We start from the raw sequence: 23920 nt of genomic DNA, 5'->3' as shown, positions 1-23920 counted from the left end.
CTGCGTAGTCCATGCGTGGTTCTGATGAGGTTGCATGTAATTAAGAACTCTTTCACGTGTACATGCTAGTAGCCGAGCCAAACTTAACTGAGCCAGTTGATTAACCAGCTTCATGACACCAGTTATCCTTAGTCTCAGCAAAGCAGGTAAACCGAAGAGAGCCTGAACTTACTTGGTGATACAAGCTCCCGAGAGAGCATACACAAACAACTGGATCCGGGCAAGACAAGAAATGATTTGGGATCTTGCCAAAACAGGAAGAAAATCTAACTCCTGTATCAACATCTATCCAGTTCTGCTACCATAACACAGAAGTCAGTGTTTGCTTGCTGAGACAGACCAGAGGGATGCAATGCCTTCTCTCAGTTCTGACACAAGTTGCAGACACTGCATCACTTTTTCTCTCTCTCTCTCTCGCACACACACACCACACATACACATACACACACACACACCACACACACACAATGCAGGCTTTTGTCTTTCAGATGGCCAGCGGGAAAGTACACCACCACCACCACCACCACCGCCAACACCAGAGAGAGGAAAGAAAAAAAAAAAAAAAACAATTGTTGTGTGTCTCTGTCAAACTCAAGTTGTGATTTATGTACTCTTTAAAAAAAGAAATACCCTCGGGACAGTTTCGTTTCAGAGGAAAAAGGGCTGGAGGTGGGCGGGCCGGGAAGGGGGGGTTAATTTGATTAAACAGTAATAGAGCTTAGAGTTCTGAGTCTGTGTAGGAGGATATGACTCATAGTGCCGGTTAAGCTGCCAAGTCACAACACTGGCTGCGTGGGTCTCACCAGTCTGGACGTCAATGACCATTTGATGCCCTCCTCTCATCCCTGGCCTGTTGTCGTCGCCGTCACCTGCGGAAGAGGAGAGGGGGGAGGAGGAGAGAAGAGGGGAGGGCGTGTGTGAACATCGGAGATGGAAGATGACGCGGAGGAAAGTGAGAGGATCGTGTGGGATGGGTGGACGATGGGAGGAGCAGAGGGCGAGGGCGAGGGGAGGAGAGGGGAGGGGAGGGGAGGGAGGGAGCAACACACAAAAAAAAAGGAAGGCGGCGTTGTTTTAGCTACAAAGCTGTCACACTGTACTGAAATGTTTGAACGGATAGGGGAAGTTTCCCCCGCTTGAAAAGATGGTCTCTCACTGTTCATGTCGTCTCGGTTGATTTCTTGGGCGCTTGTACCTTTGTTGCATTTCGGGATGATCTGACTCCACCTGGGCTTGTACTCCTGCTGGCTGATATACTGGTTAAACAAACCGTCTAGTGAGGAGAGAAGAGCATCACATATGGCAAATTCACCATTAGTACAATCAAAAAAAAAACAAACAAACAAAAAAAAAACAGATAAAAACAGATTTTGATTTGACCTAAATCGACAGTATCTGGAACGAGGGCTATACCTCTCACAGCTTTGTCTATGAGCTCCTCGCAGGCGTCGAAATCTCCTTGCAGCACCAGCCGGTCGTGCAGGTGGGTGAGCATGGGGTGCTCCAACGCTATCCGGGTCTTCTTCTGAAGTGACTCGAAGGCCTCTGTGTAGTTATGCTGCCGGAAGTGCTTGAGGCAAAGGCGGATGGCTTCCTGTTCTCTGTACTGCAAAGGCCACAGATATGAGTACAATCACGAGTCCGTTATGAGCTCAACATTCCGCTTGATCTACTGAATCACAGCACTGACAGTAACAGCAGTAGTATTTAACCTCGATGCTAATTATAACTTTGTATACAGTGATTTTTTTTTTTATTTGTGGAAAGTTCCTGCGCAGCTGTGTAAAAAGATATTTCGAGTTTATTACAGCTTGAGTCCACACATGTTCTGTCCTTTGAATGACTTTCACATTCTTAGATCTCAGCATATCGGTGTGTCATGTTATTCCTACCACAATTATGAGTAAAACTATGAAAATAAGCTGTAATAACAAAGATTTATCCTTCAAGACAACAATGATGCATGTTAGAAGTTATATTGTGTTAAATTTAAAGGGGTTTTTTTGTAGGAATACCTTCATAACATATCAAAAAATACATAGTTTTGGTTTTGATAAAGAGATGGTTGTGTTTCCATCAGTGTAAATAAAGTTACTATCATTAAATCCCACAACAGAAAACAGACAAATGTGAAGTTTCATGAGGAATAAGTGGATGGATTTTTGCTTTCATCTTGCCTGGAGTTACCTAAGGCTTGGAAAGTGTAACAACGTGAACTGGGGTCAAACGGCAATTTTACATGATGCACATGTTCAATCATCTCTTGATGTATTCTTAACTGTAATAAAGAAATTACACAAAGGATTTCAGACTGAGTTCATCTTGATCGACTACGTTTAAAAAGGTCTGGGAACAGATGATGAGAAGTTGATGAAAGTCTGCTTCGTCCATGTGGTTTTCATTTACAGTCCCTGGTTTGGTTGTAATTAAGCTGTGTGAACTCAAACTACCAAACATACAAAAAAGGTTCACTCTGGACTGACCAAAGAAAACAATCTGTGGGAGTGATTGTGACTTGAGATTCAGGCCTGTTGAATCTGTAATCCGCTCTATCAGTACTCAAGTATCAAACCTCCAGGTTTTTCCAGCGCTTACCTTGCTGTACCAGTTAAGGCAGGGCTGCACCACATCAGGATCTTCAATACCATGCAGCTCAATGTACCAGATGCTGAAGTTAAAACTAGGACCCCAAGACATCAGAGGCACTGAGAAGAAGAGAACAGCTTTAAAAACACGGATATGATCTCCATGTCTTTTTTTTTTTTCTAAGACCAGCAGAGACCACATGGACTCGTCAAAACCAAAAATCAAATCTCACCTATTTTGACAAACCGGCAGGGAAACATCTGCTCGTCGATCTTGTGCTTTAAGGTGAACGTTTCCTTGTTGTAGTCGTTCTTAAGGCCACTGGCAGAGAGAGGAAAAAAAAACAAAAAAAAAAAAGAGAGAATGGAAATGATGCAGCCATTTCCCAAATTATATTGCTGGGTTGAGATGCCAAGCACGTCCATATGCTGTTAAATTTCAGATCGTCTTCCGACTCTGGCAATCAACCAAACTTAATTTGTCACTTTGGCAGCTGGCACCTATGATCTGTCACTTCTTGACCAAACAGGCTGTCTGGTAATGTAGTCAAACTGGATGATTAACCAGACGGCGTGATTCACCAATTACTGAGATTCCCTGCAGTTGCAACAAAAAAAAAAAAAAAAAGGCTGATTCCTGTAATATTTCTACACAAAACTGTCAAATTGAAAGAACACCCCCAACAAGCTCCAATACTTACTTTTTTCCACACACACACGCAGTTCTAATAAACGCAATTAACAATTATTATCAGAGATCCCCTCAAGACATGTGCTAAAGCATATAAAAACTCTCTGCTTGGAACAATGATGCGTGTCTGATGGGTTTTTTCCACAATAAGAGTATAATTATCACATTCAAATCTTAAAAACACATATGAATACGCAAACATTCTGGAGGCTTCAAGTTTCCACATCACACTTGTGTAAGTTACTGCACCATGATTGGCTCCATACTAGTTGTGATGTTACAAATCATGCTCGTAGGCCCGCCCCTTACTATCAGATTTTCATTGAGCGCAGAGAAACTTTCCACTTTCAGCAGATGAAAGTGAAAACAAAGTCTGCGCTGACATCATTCTGCACAGTGAAGCTCATACATTACACCGGAGGAACAAGAACACATTTTTGGATGGAGGGGAACTTTAATAATTAGTAATTCCATTATAGATTAATCTAAACTAAACTAAATGAATCTTTTGGTCTATACAAAGTCTGAAAAAAAAAAATGAATAATGCCTAAACTAAAAGTCCCAGAACTCTAAAGTTTTAAAGTGACTATAATGTAAGAAAAAGAAAAGCAGCAAATCCTCACAATGTAGAAGTTGAAACTGGGTTATGTTTGGTAATTTTGCAAGAACAATTATTTCAACAATGAACTGATTATCAGAATAATTGCAACAATTTTTTCTTGAAACGCTTGGACGGCAGCGATCAACAGTTTCAGCTCGAGAGATAAAAGATATAAATGGCGGTAGTTTCCAACCACCAGGTAATCGACAGAGCTGGTGTATGTGTAGGAAAACATCATTTTAACTCTTCAAAACACATCTCACCAAACAACTTACTATTCTGTCCATTATTTCAACTTACCAATACAAAAGAATTAGGTTTTCATTGGTGTTTTGTTTTTTTATGAAGTTCAGTTCTTTCAGGAATTTGTAACCACAAAAATTAAAACGCAAATTCAACCCATCTGACTAAAGCATGCAATTTTGACCAAAAGAGAGCTGAAGAAGGGGCTTGCAGACTTTGCTTTTAACTGCTATTTTCTGTATAATATCATCCCATTCAGAACAAGAAATGCAAATGTCTTTTTTCTCCCGATTCCAAAAACTAAACACAGAGTATTAATCTGATACCTGGCATAGAGTCATAAATAAGTTAATATAATGCACCAAGGATTTCTGTGACACTGCATATTGAGGTACCAGCCCACCATGACTGAATGTAACTGATTTTTTATTTATTGTGTATTTTTATATATTTATTTACTTTATCCACATTGAACAGTGTCTTCATAAATGTTGCTAGCCACATCTGTTCAACATCCAATCCCCTTCATAAGGTCAGTATCTCTGAGCCGATACTGATTCAGTAAACGTCTTTTACTAAAGCAGTGCTATGAGGCCAGCAAAATCAATCCTACATCTCAATAAAGCAACTCCCTTGCAGATGCTTTGCCGTTTATGAGACTTTATATTCCCTGAAATTGTTTCCTAAGGCTGATCGTACGCCCAGACTGTACATTATCCCAACGAGCTCCAAAAAAAGATACAAGAATGTTGCAAATTGCATTGCACTTTCTCCATTAAAGCTGTTGCAAGTTCAGTCTTTCCCTGTTGCAATAATCACAAAAAACAAACGTTTTTTTTTTTTTTTTTGGATGGGACTTGCATAAGCGGCTCCATCTCACCTGGACAAAAGCTCTGTCATGTTTTCTTCACTCATCCCACCGAACACTTTGAATTTCTTCAGGTTGCAGACGTGAGTCTTCTCATATTTCCCGAAGGTGATGCTCTGAACGATTGCCGGCCTTTCCAATTTCAAGATTAAAAACTGAAGGAGAAGAGATGGAGCAGAGAGAGAGGAGACATGAGAAGAGCTGAAAGCAGAGAGGAGAGTTATGATGCCATTAGTGTGTGTGGAGGACTGAGGAAATTGCTTGTGCTTATAGCGGGGCCAGCCGCTGTGAAAAGATTTGCTCATTATCTAAACGACTACAGCAGGTCAATCTACTGCGTCAGGTAAGTGCCATTACATACGATCTATGAGCCGCATCCACATGTCGTTGGTGCTCTAACAAGCCGGGACATCTACTGACAAATCACCAGTAGCCATTAGGCCAGAACGAGAGGAGACCACAGGCCGGAACATTGATTAAATGTGTCACTGGGAAAACAGGCATTTGACAAACCCCACGCACACACACACCGACGTTTTCACTTCCACTCACAGAAAATGCAAATATTCAATCCATGCTGAGGCTTTATCAGTATTCATCTGGAGTTGAACTTTCATAACAACACTGATGTTATTCATGGAATTTTTTTCCCCGCATAAAATTTTCAACCTTTATGTTCAATAAAAGATAAAAGCAGCTCTAGTGATTTTTGACTCGTCTGTCAGGCATTGATCTTGCACTTTCACCATCGACCCAGTTTGTCATGAGTCAACATGTGAGCAATAGCCTGATCCTCCCATCAAGCTCCTGAAATGACTCAGATGTTCAAGGACATCATTTACAGATCCTTGTCAGTAATTTGACACACGCTCTGTTTTAACTGGTTGATTGGAGAGAAACAACCGGCTATCATAACCGTTTGATTTTCCCGTCTACTGTGCTACAGTTTAGATCATATTACTGGACTGGTTCAATATGAGAACCGACATCGGGAGTTAATCTGTGAAACATTAGATTAATGAGATCAATTTCCATTGGTTCCATCTTCGATGCATCACCCCACTGGTCTAGTGAACTCTGCTCCAGTCCCCTCCCCTTAGTCCCCTTACTCAAGCATATTATAACTATGGGATATGGTGACTTGGTAGGATGATCTGGTTTTCTGAAGCCAAAACCAACAATTTGGTTTCCAGACATGCTTATATTTTGGGAAATTCACTTTTTCGCTTTCTGGTGGAAAGTAAGATGAGAAGATCAATACCACTCTCATATTTGTCTGTTAAATATAAAGCTACAGCCAACAGCAGGTTAGCTTAGCTTAGAACAAACACTGGAAACAAGTAGCCTGGCTCTGTCCAAAGGTAGAACAATCCTCTTAAAAGCACCTCAAAAGCTCACTAATTAACCACTTGTATTTTGTTTGTTAATCCATAGAAATCCAAAGTGTAAAAAAGAACAATTCACCATTACATACAACCACTGAAGTTTTGTAGTAATTGCTAATTCCTTGCTAAATACTAATTTCCCGGAGTCTCCGCTGTGTATGAGTGTGTTGAATAGCGCAAGGATGTGTTTTAATGAAACTTATGAATTCAACTTTTCATGTGTAAGAGAGAGAATGTGTTATTTCTTCAAAACTTACATAGTCTCACTTGTAATGTTAGTCTTGTTTGCCAGTTAAGCCTGCAACTAAGGCTAATCTTCATTATTGGTTAATTTGACGATTGTTCATCACAATTTCCTTCAAATTGCTTGTTTAGTCTCACCGAGAGTCCACAGCCTAAAGATATTAGTTCCAATCAGTTTACTACATTTAAGACCAAAGATCTTTACTGTTGAGATGCTGTGATGAAGGAGTGTTACGCATTTCTGCTTTAATTCAAAACATAATTACAAAAATTATGCTGCGAGTTAAGCTTGGATGTAAAAACGTCACTAGATTTGTATGTTGTACTCTTGTTTACTACGCAGTGCTGCTAAAGCAACCTGATACATAGTGTGACTGACATGTTCAAGGCAACTAGAAAGTGGTTAACCATTGTTTTGACAGGCTTCATTTCCTCTTGCCATGTGACAAACTTTCAGATTTAACACAGACTGCCACAGTGTTGCTGCTGCAGCGGGTCAACAGGTTCAAGAGACACAATGACAAACAAGTGCTTCATTGTATGAGGAAGGTAGATACTTCGACAGACCTGGGTGGGCGCTAACAGTAGACAACAGAGAAAGCCTCTGCGGCGGTGAGATATGCAAATTTTCACTGACTTCTTTAATCAGTCTTCAACCAATTCATGATCAATAACTGATTACTTATTTAGCTTAACCTCTTTTTCCCCCACACTTAGAGCTTTAATTATACATTTAGTGCTTTTTGTACTCCAAGTAAATAAGGTTTTTCTTAAATACATGAATCTAATGAAATAATGCCAACACTCTAAACTGCTGCTCTGACAGCTGCTAAATAATAATAAATACAAAAATAGGTCCAAACTGTGTGGAAATTCAGCACACATACATCTGCAAGGATGCACAAATAATGCTGTCCCAACTTTGCACACATTCACATGTTTTAACAGTTAAAATCTTCATGGTGTTTAAGCCAATGTTAATTTATGTACTGCATTCATAGCAGTGATTATGGCTGGGTGCACAAGACAAAACTTGTAATTAGGAGTCCCTCAATGCGGTTACATGCATTTATGTAACCAGATTACAGCTCGTTTTTTGCAGTAACTTGAATTCTTAAAACGCCACATAAAGGAGAAACCTGGCTCACAAGGCGAAGGTAGGTTTCTAATTGATATCTGATTTTTACATGCGTGCATGTGCAGGACAAAGAGTTCAGGCATTGAAAGTTGTGACAGCAGAGTAGCAGATCAGAGCTACAGCCCGCCCAAACGCTTGAACTGTCACCTCAAAGATGATTTTCACCGCACAAAATCTACAACTGTCTTTGTAGTTTAAGATGTCAGAGAGTCGATAAGGGCTTGTGGAGAAACCAGAAAACTAAACTGGAAACTGTTAACATGACATCAGCACTGCTTTCGGTGAAACTTCCCCATAAAAAGGTTAAAAAAATGTCTGTAAATAAACCAATAGTAATAGTTCTATTGCACAACACATGTAGTATAGAAGAAACAACCTACAGTTGCACCTGAACTTCATAATTTGATCTTGATACCAGATACACTGTCCATACTTCCCACGTCTCCCGAGGCTCTTTCTCCTGTAATTTATCATCTCTCATCCAGGTATCTGGCAGATTATTTTTTTCCCCTGTACAAAGCAGTGAACAAACAGCAGTCGTGGCAAACTGCCGTTCCACGTCAGTCTCCATCTGGAACAGTGAAGTCACAGGAAGAGACAGGTTGTATCAACAGCAGCAGACTTACCTGAGGAGGATAGTTGCTCTCAGAGGACCACCTGGAAGACTGATCATTAGGTTTGTCAACTAAGATATTCCTAAAAAAACAGAGAGAGAGAGATAGTTTATTTATCACAGCAGCAACAAAACTTGATACACAGCAGATAACATTACATTTAACTTCTGACACAGGAATCACAACAAACAGGGATGTGTTTTTGTTTGTGTGTAACCTCGCTGTAAAGGTGGAGGACTCATATAACACTACTGTTTATGCAATGCATCTGCAGCTAGATTGTGCTAGCAGGTGCAATGACTCCATTAAATGATAAAAGCATTATCTGACTGTTGTTAGCTGCCTGACGTTAACGTCAGCTAAATTAGGAGCTAAACCAGCAACAGGCGAATGTTGTAAAACTATAATAACTTCACTCCCTATTTATTTATTTATTCAGAGTGTTTACTTAAATATGCGAACATGGAGTTTGACAGTATGTTCCATCAGTTTCAGGTAGTTAGTGGGTAAACAAGCCGATTAGCTTTTGTTGCTAAAGCAGAGCTTTTGGTTAGATAACAGCAGCTAGTTACCTACTCGTAGCTAACGTGGACGCTCGTTTTTGACATACTAGGATGCCAGATTGCACATTCTTGAATCAAATTCAAAAATGTTAAAGTGTTTTGACAATTCTTTGGTCTGAGGTTGCAATGGGTTTGTTACAATTAGTGGTATGGAAGTATTGAGGACTGCTGATCCAAAACAAGCTCTTCAGAAAAGAAGAATACATAAGTTTACATTTAAAATAAACAGCTATGACAGAGTGACAGCGAACAAGAAACACATTCCTACATATTAAATATTATATTTGACACTAGAAATTAACTACAGGTTCAAACGAAATGTATAACGTCATCTAATATGTCATGTAATTCTTGAAACGCTGCTGTTTACCAAGAACCTTTCACTAGTTCAGGAGCATCATGACGACCGAGCGGTTCTGACACCGAAACCAAACGCCCCCAGCGCCGCTGACTGAGCTAACGCTAGGTGGATCGTATCGCAGACGAGCTAGGCCAGTCAGGCCGGCTGGCAGAAACACTGGTGCACTGAGGCCGTAAAAGACCACCTGTAAATACAGAACCTCATGCAAACGCCGGGACATCTAACATGTGCGTTACTCACTCAGGTAAATATGTAGAGGAGTAAGAGCTCCATTTAAAAACGCTGAAAGTGAGGACTCTGCTCTCTGGAACGACAGCCATCTTGTTGCAGAAAATAACAAGCAGCGGGAGGCTAGCGAGAAGCGAGCAGTGACGGCCCTTAAAGAGACAGTACACCCTGTTTTGTTTTGTTTTGTTTATATAAAGTATGCAGTGCAATATAATATAATGTAACTACCAAGTCAAATCTTGCATGTCCGTCATAAGAAAAAATAAAGTCTTCTCGTTATAGTTTCCCATATAATTAAGCTCTGACCAAACTGTAGTTTGGGAGGCAGTTCACCTGAACATTAATACAGTATTAATTTAAAAAAAACCTTATTACTGTGGCTACTGCTTACAGCTTTGAAAAAATACATTGAAATTGCATTTGAAAAACAAGAGCAGTGTTTCTCTCCATAAACAATGTCCAGATATTAAAGGACAGGTTCATTATTTTTCAAGTCTGTCTTAAAACAACAGTCAGGTACCTAAGTGAACACTGAAAAAGGTTTTTCTTGCTGTAATCATTCCTCCTGTTCATACTGACCATTAGAAGATCTCTTCATGATGTACTTGCAATGTAGTTGACGGGGGCCAAAATCCACAGTCCTCCTTCTGTGCAAAAATGTACATAAAAGTTCATCTGAAGATAATATGAAGCTTCAGTGTCCAAATGAGTCAAATCAAGTAGATATCTTTCAACGTTACAGTCTTTTTAGTGCCAAAGTCCCTCTTTTTGTTACTATACTTCCACCGCAGCTCAACAGGGAAACACTGTCTGAGGAAACACAAAGAGGGAATTTGATGCTAAAAAGACTGTAAATGTGGGAGGTATCCACTCGATATGACTAACTCAGACTGCTGAAGCCTCATATAAACTTTAGATCAACTTTCAAATGCATTTTTGGACAAAATGAATGTGTGGACACACTGTGGATTTTGGCCTCTATCACTTACACTGAAAGCACATTTGAAGGAGATCTTTTAATAGTCAGTATGAACAGAAGGAATGATTACTGCGAGGAAAACCTCTTTCACTGTTCATATGGACACCTGACTGTTGTTTTAAGACACACTTGAAAAATTGTGAACCTGTCCTTTAAGGACTACTGTGACATGGCTGGATTAACCTGCTTTGGGGCTTCAGGGCAAAAATGAACTGCTGGGCCCCTCTCTGTTTGCTGTGCACATTATTCCTGGAATAATACATAGCCCCATGTTTGCTTTGTGATAGATTATACAAATAAATAATGCAAATATGCACATACGGCAGATGCACCTCGTAAACAAAATACCATCTGAAAAAAGCTTAAAACTAAATTATATCAATAGAATATTTTTGACAGGTTACACATGTCGGCCTATAGGTTAATTTGGATAAGGGTTGGGTACTGAACTCGTTATTTCACGTTATTCACGTTTGATCAATTGGTGCCAAATGTGTGGCCTGCGAGACTTCACAGTGCGGATATAAAGTCACACAGCTGACGGACTGTTAGCCTAGCATGCTAATCCCACAGTCTATCTGTAAGAACGATGTAGGTGTTACTTTGTTATTCTGCCATCACCCAGTTGGTGTGCTGAATGATTGAGATCGATATGCTACCAATCAGTGTGATAGAGAGCGAGGGATTGTTAGAGCTAGTTTGATATCTCAAGCCCAAGTACGTTATGCCATTGAGAGCTGCTGTGACGAAACCCATTGAAAACACTTTGAGGTGAAGACGGATGAGCTAAAAGTCAAGCTAACCAGGGCAGACAAGCTAGCTCTGACCACTTACTGCTGGACAGCTCTCACAAACGAAAGCTACATCACAACTTTTCTTAAAAATTAACCGGTTAGTTACCAGTAAATGGGTGTCGGACTATCAAAAGCAAAATTAACCGAAACCGACATCCCTAATTCCCAGACAAAGTTTCAATTCATCATATTACTACAAACCAATTGCCACCAAGTTAATGAGGAGATTTTGAGGGCCCCTGGTGGACAGCTGTTACTGGGAACTTTCTTTTCCTTTTAAGTAAGTTTTTCTTTCAAGTTTTGTCATTTGTGTGATCTCATGCTCCAAGTACAACACTTGTGTAGTTTTATATGAAAATTATGTCTGTACTCAATAACTTTATACATACAGCACCAGTCAAAAGCTTGGACACACTTTTTGTCCAAACCTCTGACTGATACTGTATGTTAATGAAAGAGAATGTAACTACTGTACTGAAATTTGTAAATTTTAGATAGGCACAGGTATCTAGGTATACAGCATAGTTGTTGCCATTTGCTCGCTATTAACTGTGCTATTAACAACAATGTGTATGGTGTGCTTTAGTGCTTGAAAATTGGGGGGGGGGGGGGGGTACAGTGATATCTCAATTTCACCTCAAGGATTCAGCAAGTGTCCTATCAGATAGAATCGATAGGACACTTGCTGAGTACAGTAGTTACAATCGTAGATCGAAAAGTTATACTTTATTATATACATTATTAAATACAGTAAATAAGTTTGCTTGCAGGATTGTCCTCTCAAGTCCAGTCTTAACAAGTCTCGTAATATTATACCTATCCTGTTCATCGTTTCCTGTCAAGGCATGTCTTGTCTTATCCTAAAATGTCATGACGTTGATTATAAACATAGATCATTTGTACTGTAGATACTATTATAATGTAGTATATAACATTGTAGTGGTTTCTCTCTGAAACAAAGCTAGCTCAACTGCTGTGTCCCCTTTGTCAAAGCACCTTTGTGCGTGATCTCAGTGTTTGACTACATGTGGAGTCACTGGTAGTTTAAAGAGCAGATGAATCATCTGGTGAGTAATGAGCATGGCTTTATTCCAGTGAGCTGGGCCTTCTTTACTGCAGCTTGTTGTGGTGCTAAACATGACTCTTCCTCTACCTCATCCCTCAAGTCCCCTTCACCCTGACCTCTGCCTGGAGGGATGCTCAACCAGTATGAGAATGTGTTAAGTGATATGAGTCTAAAGTAAAATGATATTCCCTCACAATTTATCAGTATCAAACATTCAATACTAAGTATATTATTTATTGTTTTTACAATAGTGTCGAGAAGTGTTCCATTTGTAGTGAAATGGTTAGCAATAAATGTGTCACCGGTTTGCTTCCTCTGTCTGGTTCCTGTTTGGCATTTTCCACGCTGGCTTTTATTTGGTGTAGATAATTAACACAAGACTGAGAGTCTACAGCCGTGCTAACATGCTCCCAATGCTGTTTAGAGCAGTGGTGGAAGAAGTGTTCAGATTCTTTACTCAAGTTAAAGTAGAAATACTGTCGTCTATAAATACTCTATTACAAGTAAAAGTTCTGAATTTGAAATGTTAGTTAAGTAAACATACAGAAGTATTAATTTAACTATTAATTAATTTATTAATAGTAATAGTACTGCATCATATTATATAAGTGTATCATATGTTTCTTTATAATGATAATAATAATAATAAACTTTATTTATATAGCACCTTTAACATTTTTTTTAAAGAAAAGAGCAGCTATTTTGAACAACAGTTTTAATATTAAAATGTGTTATTTTATGTAAAATCTTAATCCGAAAAGTAACTAGTAAGTGGCAAATAAATATAGAAGTAAAAAGTACAATATTTCCCTCTGAAAAGTAGTGGTGTAGAAGTATAAAGTAGCATCAAATGGAAATACTCAAGTAAATTAGAAGTACCTCAAATTTGTACTTAAATACAGTACATGAGTAAATGTAATTCATCCTCTAGGGACCATGAATGTCTGTACACAATATCATGGCAATCCATCCAACCAATTGATTAACCGAAAGAAATTAATTGATAATTAAAGCAATTGTCAGTTGCAGCCCTAGATAAAATCTCTACAAACAGACGATGGATGTCTTTTTTTATATCCTCTCAATGGGTTAGCAGCACAAAAGGAGCCAGTTTTAGCTGGCAGCGTCACTTGTTCATCCAGTCGGCCCTGACGGGGGAATGAGAGGAACAGATAGCACAAAAAAGTAGGTGGGGGGGGGAGCGGAGAGGTGTCTTTTGTTGTCGAGAGTTGTAATCCCCTCTAATTCAAACCACAGGGGGTCTGCAAGCCTCAGAAACCCCGGACCTCTGGTATGTTCACACGGTCCTGACGGCCAGCGAAGTGGGCCGAGACCCTCCATCACACTGAGGAGAAAATCAAGTCAAACAGAGCTCTTGAAAGAGTTTATGAATTTCACTGGCTGTTACATTATCTACTGTATGTATGTGTTTTTATACTTCTGACACCTTGAATAAATATTTGTAGCCTGTTAGAAGTGGACTCTATTTTCGAATTCACACTTGATTTTTCTTTCAAATATAAAACCTACCGGTTAGATAATTGCAGCTTCTTTTGTTTGAGGCATTTTCTAAAAATCACTGTGAGGCAAATTACTGTACTTTATCAAGATAATCATACAAAATTACTTGAAAATAGAAAAAAAATTGGTTTTTAGATCATAGCAATATACTAGATTACCTGTTAAAATAGAGATTAGCAGTGAAGGGAGCAGAGCGTGGCGACAGACTACTCTGCATGCTCATGCCTTACTTTGGATTTGATATTTTTGTAAAATCTTGGTGTAAGTTTTTGATGAATCATCTGCAAGTGGACCTCTTCCAGGCTTGATGATGTGAAGTGAATGATAATGGGGTTTCTTCTAAGTGCACGTCCAGCACTTGGCAGAACTCTGCTTCCACTTACTGCAAATGGAAGGGCATTGGTCATTTATATGGATTTAAACCCAGACGCAGAACACAAGTGAGAATGGTTTTATTATTGAGTAACACTGGCAAATGTGGCTATGTCCTATAATGCAAATCTGTACATGTTTTAGTGTATTTCCCAGATAGATTTTGGATGAGGTAATATAAACTGATATGATGTCTGATGGTATGTACTGATCCTCAAAGCACCCTACAGGGTTTTGGTCACGCTATTAGTGTGCTGTAAACATCTGGTTGATTGCTCAATCTTTTAGTCCAACACTCCGGTCCAGAAAATTTTAGTTGTAGTAGTAGGCTACTTCAACTATAAATCAAATCTGTATATACATCAGTGTGAAATATCTCTACAACTATTGGATGGCTTTCCATAAACACATTCCTCATTGCTGGAGGATGATTAATGAGTTCTGTGACTTTGCACCACCAACTGGTTTAAATTCCTTCTTGTCCAACATTCGAACCACATTACTAAACTCTGTTACATTTTGCTTAATGTTTTGGCCACTTTGGACGGGGTCCGACATAACTGCCTGCCCGTGCCTGTAAAAATTTATGCAGGGCAAGTTGATTGGCCGTCACTGGCCAATCAGAGTAATGGCTAAGTCCCTTTAAATAAGGTCTTTCCCACCCTAGTGTCATTCTTACATCATACTCGAAAAAAAAATGTCTGCGAAAGAAACATATGAGGCTATGAAAAGAAAGAGGGGCTCTTTACTTTGTTACCCTGGAGGGGAGAGAATGGGAATTTGGCTTCTCTGTCTCTTCTCTCCTCTGCTCTCTGCCTATTTGCACGAGGGTGGGGCTGAGCGTGCTCTCTCTCTCGCTCTCTCACACACAACCGCACACACGAGGAATATCTGGACCACACAGTTGTGTTTCCATCACTTCAGAGGACATAACATTGACTTATATTAATTTCCTGGAGACTAGAGATCCTAACCTTAACCATAACCACCACATGCCTAACCCCAACCCTTACCCTAACCTTAATATGACCCTAAACTTACCTTAACTTTAAACCAAATCTTCACCCTAAAATTAATGACTAACATTAAGGGGACTTGCTTTTTGTCTCCATAAGGGAGGCAAGTGCCCACAACATGAGGAATACCTGGTACATACACACACACACACATGTTGTCCTAGGTCACTTTTGGGGACATTACCTTAACCTAAACAATAACCACTATTTACCTTACCCTAACCTTAACCACTGACCCAAAAATCAGTGTTTTACCAATCAGGGACACGGCTTTTGTCCCCTGTTGGAAAAGCTGTCCCCACTTAAGTTGGTCTTTAAATTTGTCCCCAACAGTAACCTATGACAGACCCACACAGACATATACACACACACACACACACACACACACACACACACACAGCGGACAGGATGAAACAGACTTTAGATTATAGGCTACTTCACTCGAGTCGACTACGACTGCTCGCTGCCGTAAGCGCAACAAAATCCGGCAGTATGGGAGACTTTAGGCTGACACCAGCCTGCCCCTCCTCTCTACCAGCAGCACCTGCAGCAGTGTGTCTGACCAGCAGCAGCAGAGGGAGGAGGACGGAGGAGAGGATGAATGATGCTACATAGCTGTTAACCAGTTTATTGTTATTTAGTTTATTATCGAGGTCACCCATACTCACTGAAATGTTATTATCATAAATTCTGTTCTCATCTCCATATGTATTCATGCTCTCTGGCTTTACACAAAATATGGAGAAACCTACATTTATACATCATTCATTTACTGATCCAATAGGTGACTAATTTTATATTTTGCATATTTGTGTAATATATCACATTACATATCCATAACTAAAGGAAAATCTAAAGGGAACCTCACTGTTGTATGTATTATGTGATGAATAAATCACCAAAATTATTTTTTGGCTGCTGGGCCAGTGGAAATATACAAGGGCCCAGTAAAACTCTAATCTACTAGCCAAGAGGGCCAAAGAGCAAAAAATGTTACGTTAGACACTAACACATAGGCCTACTGCAGTATCACCCTATAAAGTTGACATAGTGAACATGTTAGCAAAGGGTAACTTATTTAAACATCAGGCAGACACGGAGCAACATCAGTATTTATTCTGAGGTGTGTTTCTGGCTACCTGACAAATGTTAGTCTAACATTCACTCTCCTTTTAGCTCTGTTTTGCTTTCAACAACTCCTGGGGGAAATATTGCTGTTTGGCGCCAGGCAGGAAGCATACAGTGGGTTTCAGAGGTTTTTTTTGCTACCTGCTGCGGTTGAAAAACAAGGTTGATGATAACAACGAAACTGAACCAAAAAAAGGAAAGTTGCCATAAAACCAAAACAATAGGCTAGAAGTTGCTAAAATGCTCGACGAAGTTGAGAGAAACAGCAGAGTCAGGTGATAATGCTCTGTGAGTTTGTTAACACGAGAGACCCCTTCACATTACACATAATCATTTGATTCATTGTTAATGTAAAAATATTAGATTAGAGCAGCTTTAAGTTCATACAGCATGCCTTTAAACCCTTTAAACCCAGCAACTGTGCTTTGAAATGACTGCAAACATATTGTTAACATGCTCAATGTTAGACTCTAAACATCGGCATGTTAAAGATATGAACATTTTAGACTTTGTCAGCTCCTTTAACATACAGTACTGTAGTGACTAACTTGGGTTAACGTGGTAGGTAGGCTGTGTTCAACTTTAGTTTCTGGTGAATAATTAGCATCACATGGGCTCACGGGTCTTCTAATGTGACAGTCTTGTTTGTCACTATAGGTATGTGTTTTCTGACTCATAGATTGGAAACACATAGGTTCCGTCTTCAGTATTTTGCCACTTTAAGTCACATGTTATCCTGGTCACGTCTGTGGAATCATATGAGGGTGTCGTAGGTGCCGCTTTTGTCTGTCTCTGATATGAGATAAGCTGTGTTTCCCCACAATGTTAGTCATCCCATGGTGATGTCACACACAGCATGACCTCATTGTGGAAGAAAGAAATGGCCAACAAAAAGGCATTATCACCTTTATCTTCATCACTATCACCATCATAAACAAATGCACCGACACCATCGTCTTCATCTTAATTGCCACCACTGATTTCACCATCAGCACCACCTTCAATATCATTATTGTCGTTATGACTAATAACTTAATTAGACTGTATCATCCTCATTACCATGACGTCATGACAGACAACAATAACACACTCTTCATCATCATCATCATCATCACAACCACTAATAGTTACCTTCATCATCATCACAACCGTTAACAGTTTTCTTCATCATCATCATCATCATCATCATCATCATCATCACAACAATTGAGTTATCTTCATCATCATCATAACAGTTATCTTTGCCATCTTCATCATCATCACAAGTTATCGTCATCATCATCATCATCATCATCATCATCACAACTAGCCTACAAAGAGTTATCTCTACCCCTATCACTACTAGTGACATCACTATCACAGCACTAGTTACACAGTAATCCTCACAGTCATCATTCCGTTGAAAACACGGTAAAACACCGCGAGTGGCTTCAGGCCCTCTGGTTTACTTTTATTAAGGGCGCAGCATCTTGTTTCTCCGGGACGCGCATTGGCCGCCGTGAGCGCGCAGAAGCGCCGTCACGTGGGAGGTCCCTTTAAGTTTCCATTGACAGAGGCCTGAGCGTGTCACATGGACATGATATAATGAAAAGGCAGGAACAGAGAGTCAGAGTGAGCTGAGCTCTTGGCTGATGGAGAGGAGGCCAGAATGTACGCAGTCATCTGCCGACAGCAGCAGCCCTGCGGCCACAGGGACAGCGGCGCCGAGCCGAGCCGAGCCGAGCCGATCCTGGTCGGGGCGGGCCGAGCTGGACTCACTGCGCTTCATCGGACGGGACCTCTCTATTCGCAGCTGCACCTGCCAGCTATAACACGCACTTTAAAAGCGGAGGAAAATGTCGCCTCTAAGTGCGCGTATTTCGCGTCGGTCCCGGAGGAGAAGAGGAGCGCCTTTCAGCGTGAGTGAAGTTATTTCTAATAGCTCGGCTGATGTGGGATCGGCTCTGTGTCGCTGCCGCAGGTGCGTTTGCGCGCTTGTGTTGTGCCTGGTAGTCTGCTATATTCTAGTGAGGACCCGCATCTCTCAGCTTTTGGAAAGTGTCTTGTTGGAGAAAGCGCAATATTCCTGCATGGGAGATTCTTGATCATGTGCCATGTGCGTTTTCTCGCACTCTGTGTTCGCCAGTGTCCGCATTCCAGGTGGTGTTGCGCACATAGAAATTGAAGTTGAAGTAAACAAGTGGGAATAAGGCCTCGCTCTGGAGCTTGAAAACTGTGTTTTGATGTTCAGCACGGCGCTCCAGGCTTGACTGGAAACATCCCGCCCCTCTTACAAGCCCAACCTGAAGCTCTGTGTCCAGCTGCCAAGAACAAGTGAAGTTGTTGATGGTTTTATAAGACATTTACAGCAACTGGCCAGGATTAATTACAGTGATTTAATATTGTATCGGTTTCATTAACAAAAAGTAGGAATTTAATTCCCCAATTTAATTGGCAGCGATGCCGCAAAGTCGGATTAAATGTTAACAAAGTGGCCATATGTTAACCGTGAGTATGGAATTTTTTGGCAGTGAAAATCATTTATGAGTGTGTAGCTTTCAAGCAGCGGCCCTGTTGTTTAATGAAACCATCCAATTTTCCTGCGGGATGTTTGGAAACGTGCCTGCGAAGTGCCCTCGGCTCTTCAATATTTCAGTACACACCAGTGAGGAAAACAAGAAAACCACCTGCCTGCTGCTCCGACGATTGCGCAAACACGCACGCACACACACACACACACACACACACACACACACACACACACACACACACACACACACTGGTACACGCGCGCGCGCGCGCACACACACACACATTCACATTCTATCACACACACACACACACACACACACCTATCAACATTTTGCTGATTCATAACAGAGCAGTCACATCTGTGTGCGCACGTATGACACAAAGTACTTTCAGACAGACTAATTTTGGCCACGTCAAGCCGTGAGGGGAAATAATTCACTGTGTTAATGTAAGTGGCTCTTCCGGAGATGATTACTAGCAGCAGAGACCGACTCTCAGACTGGGCCTACTGGAGTAGGCTCCAGCTGATGCAGAAGGATGTCCAGACGTTTAGAAAAGGGAAGCAGTGGAGAGGAAACCCTCTAAAATTAGTTTTGAGACACAGAGAAGAGTTTCTTTATGACATAAATTCGCATCATATGGTGATTAATGTGGGGATATCAGGAGGATCTTTAGAGAGATGGTAACCCAGTTTTGCACATTTGGTATTGTTAGTCTTCTTTTCATTCAGCACATCTTTTCATTTATATCAGTGTTTGTATTGGTTTTGCATTTGGAGACCTAATGAATCATCCTCAATCAATAATGCAGCGCCATGTATACCATGTAAGAATCACATTTACCTTTATGTTTTTATATCTCATATCTTTAAGCAGATACTCTGCAGTCAGTATAATACAGAGGTAGTAGCAAAGATTTGATCAGCATTTAAACAATTCCATAACAAATAAATAAAACTTGAGCTGGAACAATTATTCATTTAATCAATTGACAGAAAATTAAATGACAAATTTTTTAAAGCAATTTTGAAAATCAATTTAGTCATTTAAATCATTTATCAAACATAAATGTCAAACTTTCTCTTTCTCCAGCTTCTCAAACGTGACCATTTCCTCTTTTTTTTCTCTGTTTTATATCATTTTAGTCTGAATATCTTTGAGTCAACAAAACAAGTGAATTGAAGACGTCACAAGCATTTTTCACAATTTTCTGAAATTTTGTAGACTAAACAATTAATTGTAAAAATAACTGACAGATTAATCAATACTGAAAATGATCATCAGCTGCAGCCCTAAATGAACTACACTGAACAGGAAAACTTAACAGTTACCCGACTCACTGCTGTTGCCTGCACAGTACCCACAGCTGCACATCCTGCGGCAAGAATTTCATTTTGGGCCCCTGTCGGCCTCCCCACGTAATTTACAAATATCCATCAACTGAGCGCCATATAAACTTAAATACAGCAATAAAGGCAATAAAACTAGTTACCAGAACAGTCTCACCATAAAATCAATTTAGTTGCTGTTCTGGAGCTTTCGAACATATCGCAAAATCTTCCTCAGTAGATTGAGTTCAGTTGACACGGAATTATAGGTGTCAAATTTCTATTAATCTTTGAGGAATGTCCTCCACGTTGGCTTCAAGTTTGTGATCGAAAGTTTCTTCCTGACGTCAGAAACTGTGGTTGACAAGAAAAAAAAAGATTCCGACCCTCTAAACGACAAGAAATAATGCAGGACTCGCCTTATTTGATGTTGTGCTTAAGTAGAGCAAATTACCCAACAAACAGTGACATCAAATTAATTAATCAAATTAAAGTGTTGATGTCAAGTTGATGAATTGAATCAACACTGTGTGAGGCTGGGATTTTGGGAGACTGGAGCCACTTGGCTGTTACCCATTTTTCCCAGTTGGTAAAGCATTTTTGTAGTGGGAAATATGATGTATGAGCTTTAGAATCCAGGACAGACATTATGTAATAGCCAAACAGTGATTCTATCATACATAATGAACCAATAGCAGACCTCTGAACACAACTGTTTCTCAGTATGACTTTTATCAGGAACAGTGTATCAGCTGTATCTGTGCTTGAATCTTTCATGTCATCACTGGTTCCTGCTTTAGTAGAAATTCAGGGTTCGGGTTACCTGTGAATTCTGTGCATCCTTGTGGGTTTTTTTTTAATCAAACCAGCTGAACATGTTGCGCTTTGAATCGAAGCATTGTCTTTCATTCTCTTGTAAACAAACTAACAAAATGTGCCCCGACAAGTATGAACAGGGCAGAACATGAGCTTTGCTGTCCTTCAGTCCTCGCATGATAATGAAATTTGCAATAATCCTGCGGCATTAACCATTAACCAGCATTAATCCTGCTGTGTTTGGCCTTATTAGCCGAGAACAAATCCATCACCCTTTTGAAGAGAACTTTCAGAGCTGTAAGCTGTTATTTCCGCCCTTGAGAGCATTACTTGGCAAACCTATATGCACAGAATTCCACCAATGAGCTTGAACCTCAGATTAGTGACATGCTTGAAATGGCTGTGGAGTGTGTCACAGGAGTCCAGCAGTGATAACATGGCCCGTGCATGCCTGTTTTTGTGTGTGTGTGTGTGTGTGTGTGTGTGTGTTCTTGTTTATCTGTCTGTTTTTTTTTTCTGGGTGCATGCATGTGCTCACCGAAGACAGACTATCCCATCTGCGTCACAGACTGCGCATGACGTCTGTCAGATGTTTTTAGATGTTTATGCTTGTCTTGTTTCAACAAATAGATGTTTCGTTCTGATTTAAATAAGCCTTTCTTCCTCCCAATATATGCAGCTAAACCTTCGTCCCTCCATTATTCACTAAATCTCTGTCCGTGGCTCTCAGTGCTTTCTCCTCCGCTACAGAAAAATCCTTGCTATTTGTAGCCCCAGCATCAGAGGCTAATCTGAGAAATGAGCCCATTACTTTTTTTTTTTTCTCCTCTGGTGTGCGTTCACTGAATAATTGAAGTAAATGGTGCGTTTTTTGTGTGTGTCTGTGAATTATGTGCTCTCAATGTGAGTGTAGCTCAAACAGCCAGCTGTGAAAGTTGTATTTCCGCTAGGTCTATGTGGTCATAATTAGCAGCTCCCATGTGACTGGGTGTATGTGTATGTGTTTTTGTGTTTTTGTGTGTGTGTGTGTGTGTGTGTGTTTCGAGCTTGTGTATGAGAACACGCCTGTGAGCAGGGGTGTGCTTGTGTTTACATGACAGTCGACCAGGAAGGGAAGTGACGCAGGAGGCAGGGGAGGGGCGAGAGCTGCAGACATTATACTGCTGCAGAGGGAGAGAGTGAAAGAGAGAGAGCGAGAGAGAGAGACAGAAAAGGGGAAGGGACAGGAAAACCACAGATAGATAAAAGAGTGAGACAGGAACAAAGAAACTAATGAGCGATCACTTTCTTCGTCACCGCTGTCGACGACAGGATCATCACCCCACTTCTGCTACCGGATCCACAAATCAACAAACATGCAGTGAAAATGACTCAGTGTCCGCGTAGGTTGGGCAAGTGCGCATTTGATTATGAAATGTGTTTACCCTCTGCTCACTAAAAGTAGTGACACAGGCTTTTGTTTGTTCAGAGCTTTGTCTGTTCCAGTTCAGAGCCAACCTCCCTGGTTGCTATTCACAGTGACCTCATCATCTCTCTGGCCAGCTGCCCTCCCAGACTGAGCACACTCGAACTTTCTTGGCTCTTAGAGGACTTTCATAACAGCTTCGGTAATTGACACTCCTCAAATATTTCCTCAGCAAACGCTGGGCTTCCTAAGGGATGTAAAATGGACATGGGAAGATGATTCTCAAAGCAGATCATGAAAGGCCCTATGAGCTATCTGACAGAGTGTATTATCAAGGGAATTGGTGACGGGAAATGTCTACGGAAAATCAGTTTACTCACGATAAGGTTTAGAGTGTACTCACCTTCTCAGGCTGACATTAATATGGGAACAGGATTCGTCTACAGCTACTTAACATCATATTGGAAAGCCCTGCTAGTGTTCCCAAGAGACTACAATGTTCAGCCATCAGATTCATCCTCTTAGAAGCATGTATGTGCTCAGTAAATTTAATGACAATCTGCTCGTTAGATTTGGAGATACACAGTATATGACATTTTTGTCAGAATGTCTCAGCTCATTTAACGCTCAAAATGGAAAGAGTTTGTCCGTCAGGGAACATGAATATGCTTAGTAAATTTTATTGTAGCCAGCTTGTTAGATTATGAGATACAATTGATTGCGTACAATACAATTGTTTGCATGCAAATTAATGTTTTGTCCACTGAGTGTCTAGAGAGGAAAGGGATCATCCTTTGGGGAGCCTGAACATGCTCCGTAAACTGGCGATCTACCAGTTTGATTGTGAAATATCTTGTGTCCAAAGTCTTTTGTCTTGAGGGTGATGATAGAGGACAGCTTATTTAGGGGCCAAAATGGGAAGGGTTCATCCCCTGGGGAGCAAGAATTTGCCTTATAAATTGAATGCCAGTCAGTCTGTTAGATTATGAGATTTGTGATATGAGATATCTTGTGTCCAAAAAATTTTTTTTGGCTTGTGGTAATTGAGAAAAACCCATTTAGTATCTAAAATGGATTGGGTTCATCTTCTCAGGAGCATGAATGTGTGCTCAGTAAATGGGAATCTGTCAGTTAGATTATAGATGTCTTTTTTCCAAAGTTTACACAGTACTTTGGCCTGTGACATTACAGAAAAACACAATTTTCAAAATGAAAAGGCTTCATCTTCTGGGGAGCATGAATGTGTTAATTACATTTTCAAGGTAGTCTGCCCAGTAATTTTTTTTGGACTAATGGAAATTCTGGTGGATGGTGGCACTACCAGAAAGATCAACAATCAGAGGATCACAGAAAATATTACTGTGTTCAGACCAAACATGAAGCAAATTTTCCCCTCGTGTTACTCACATGAGATTGACTGCTGGATCATTTGTGTTTATTTTCCCCAGACTGCCAAAATACATT

The 23920-nt window shown here is 40.3% G+C and overlaps 1 protein-coding gene and 1 long non-coding RNA gene across 6 annotated transcripts in view; one reads left to right on the top strand and one right to left on the bottom strand.

Annotated features, from left to right (window-relative positions):
• The window catches only part of mkln1 (muskelin 1, intracellular mediator containing kelch motifs), a 32052-nt gene extending 22395 nt beyond the window's left edge, over nucleotides 1-9657 (bottom strand). For 2 of the 5 annotated variants that reach the window (XR_006400630.1, XM_044343716.1), the window contains exons 1-8: nucleotides 9534-9656; nucleotides 8382-8451; nucleotides 5002-5144; nucleotides 2819-2907; nucleotides 2596-2705; nucleotides 1414-1606; nucleotides 1157-1273; nucleotides 804-869 (exon numbers count right to left, since the gene is read on the bottom strand). Coding sequence is in view for 4 of the 5 variants with exons in the window: in XM_044343716.1 (XP_044199651.1) it covers nucleotides 804-869; nucleotides 1157-1273; nucleotides 1414-1606; nucleotides 2596-2705; nucleotides 2819-2907; nucleotides 5002-5144; nucleotides 8382-8451; nucleotides 9534-9613 (868 nt within the window). In the remaining variant the exon portion in view is untranslated. Of the gene's footprint in view, nucleotides 1-803; nucleotides 870-1156; nucleotides 1274-1413; nucleotides 1607-2595; nucleotides 2706-2818; nucleotides 2908-5001; nucleotides 5145-8381; nucleotides 8452-9302; nucleotides 9359-9533 lie in introns of those variants that run through there. The other 3 variants (XM_044343717.1, XM_044343720.1, XM_044343718.1) reach the window with 3 other exon arrangements.
• A 7975-nt stretch (nucleotides 9658-17632) lies between these two features.
• Nucleotides 17633-23920, top strand: part of LOC122975584 — a 65561-nt gene continuing 59273 nt past the window's right edge. The window contains exon 1 of the long non-coding RNA XR_006400716.1: nucleotides 17633-18295. This is a non-coding gene — a long non-coding RNA (uncharacterized LOC122975584). The remainder of the gene's footprint in view (nucleotides 18296-23920) is intronic.

The sequence above is a fragment of the Thunnus albacares genome, chromosome 23 (genome assembly GCF_914725855.1).
Source record: "Thunnus albacares chromosome 23, fThuAlb1.1, whole genome shotgun sequence".
Classification (NCBI taxonomy): domain Eukaryota; kingdom Metazoa; phylum Chordata; class Actinopteri; order Scombriformes; family Scombridae; genus Thunnus; species Thunnus albacares.
Note: the sequence above shows the minus strand (reverse complement) of the source record. Positions and strands in the feature narration are given on the sequence as shown.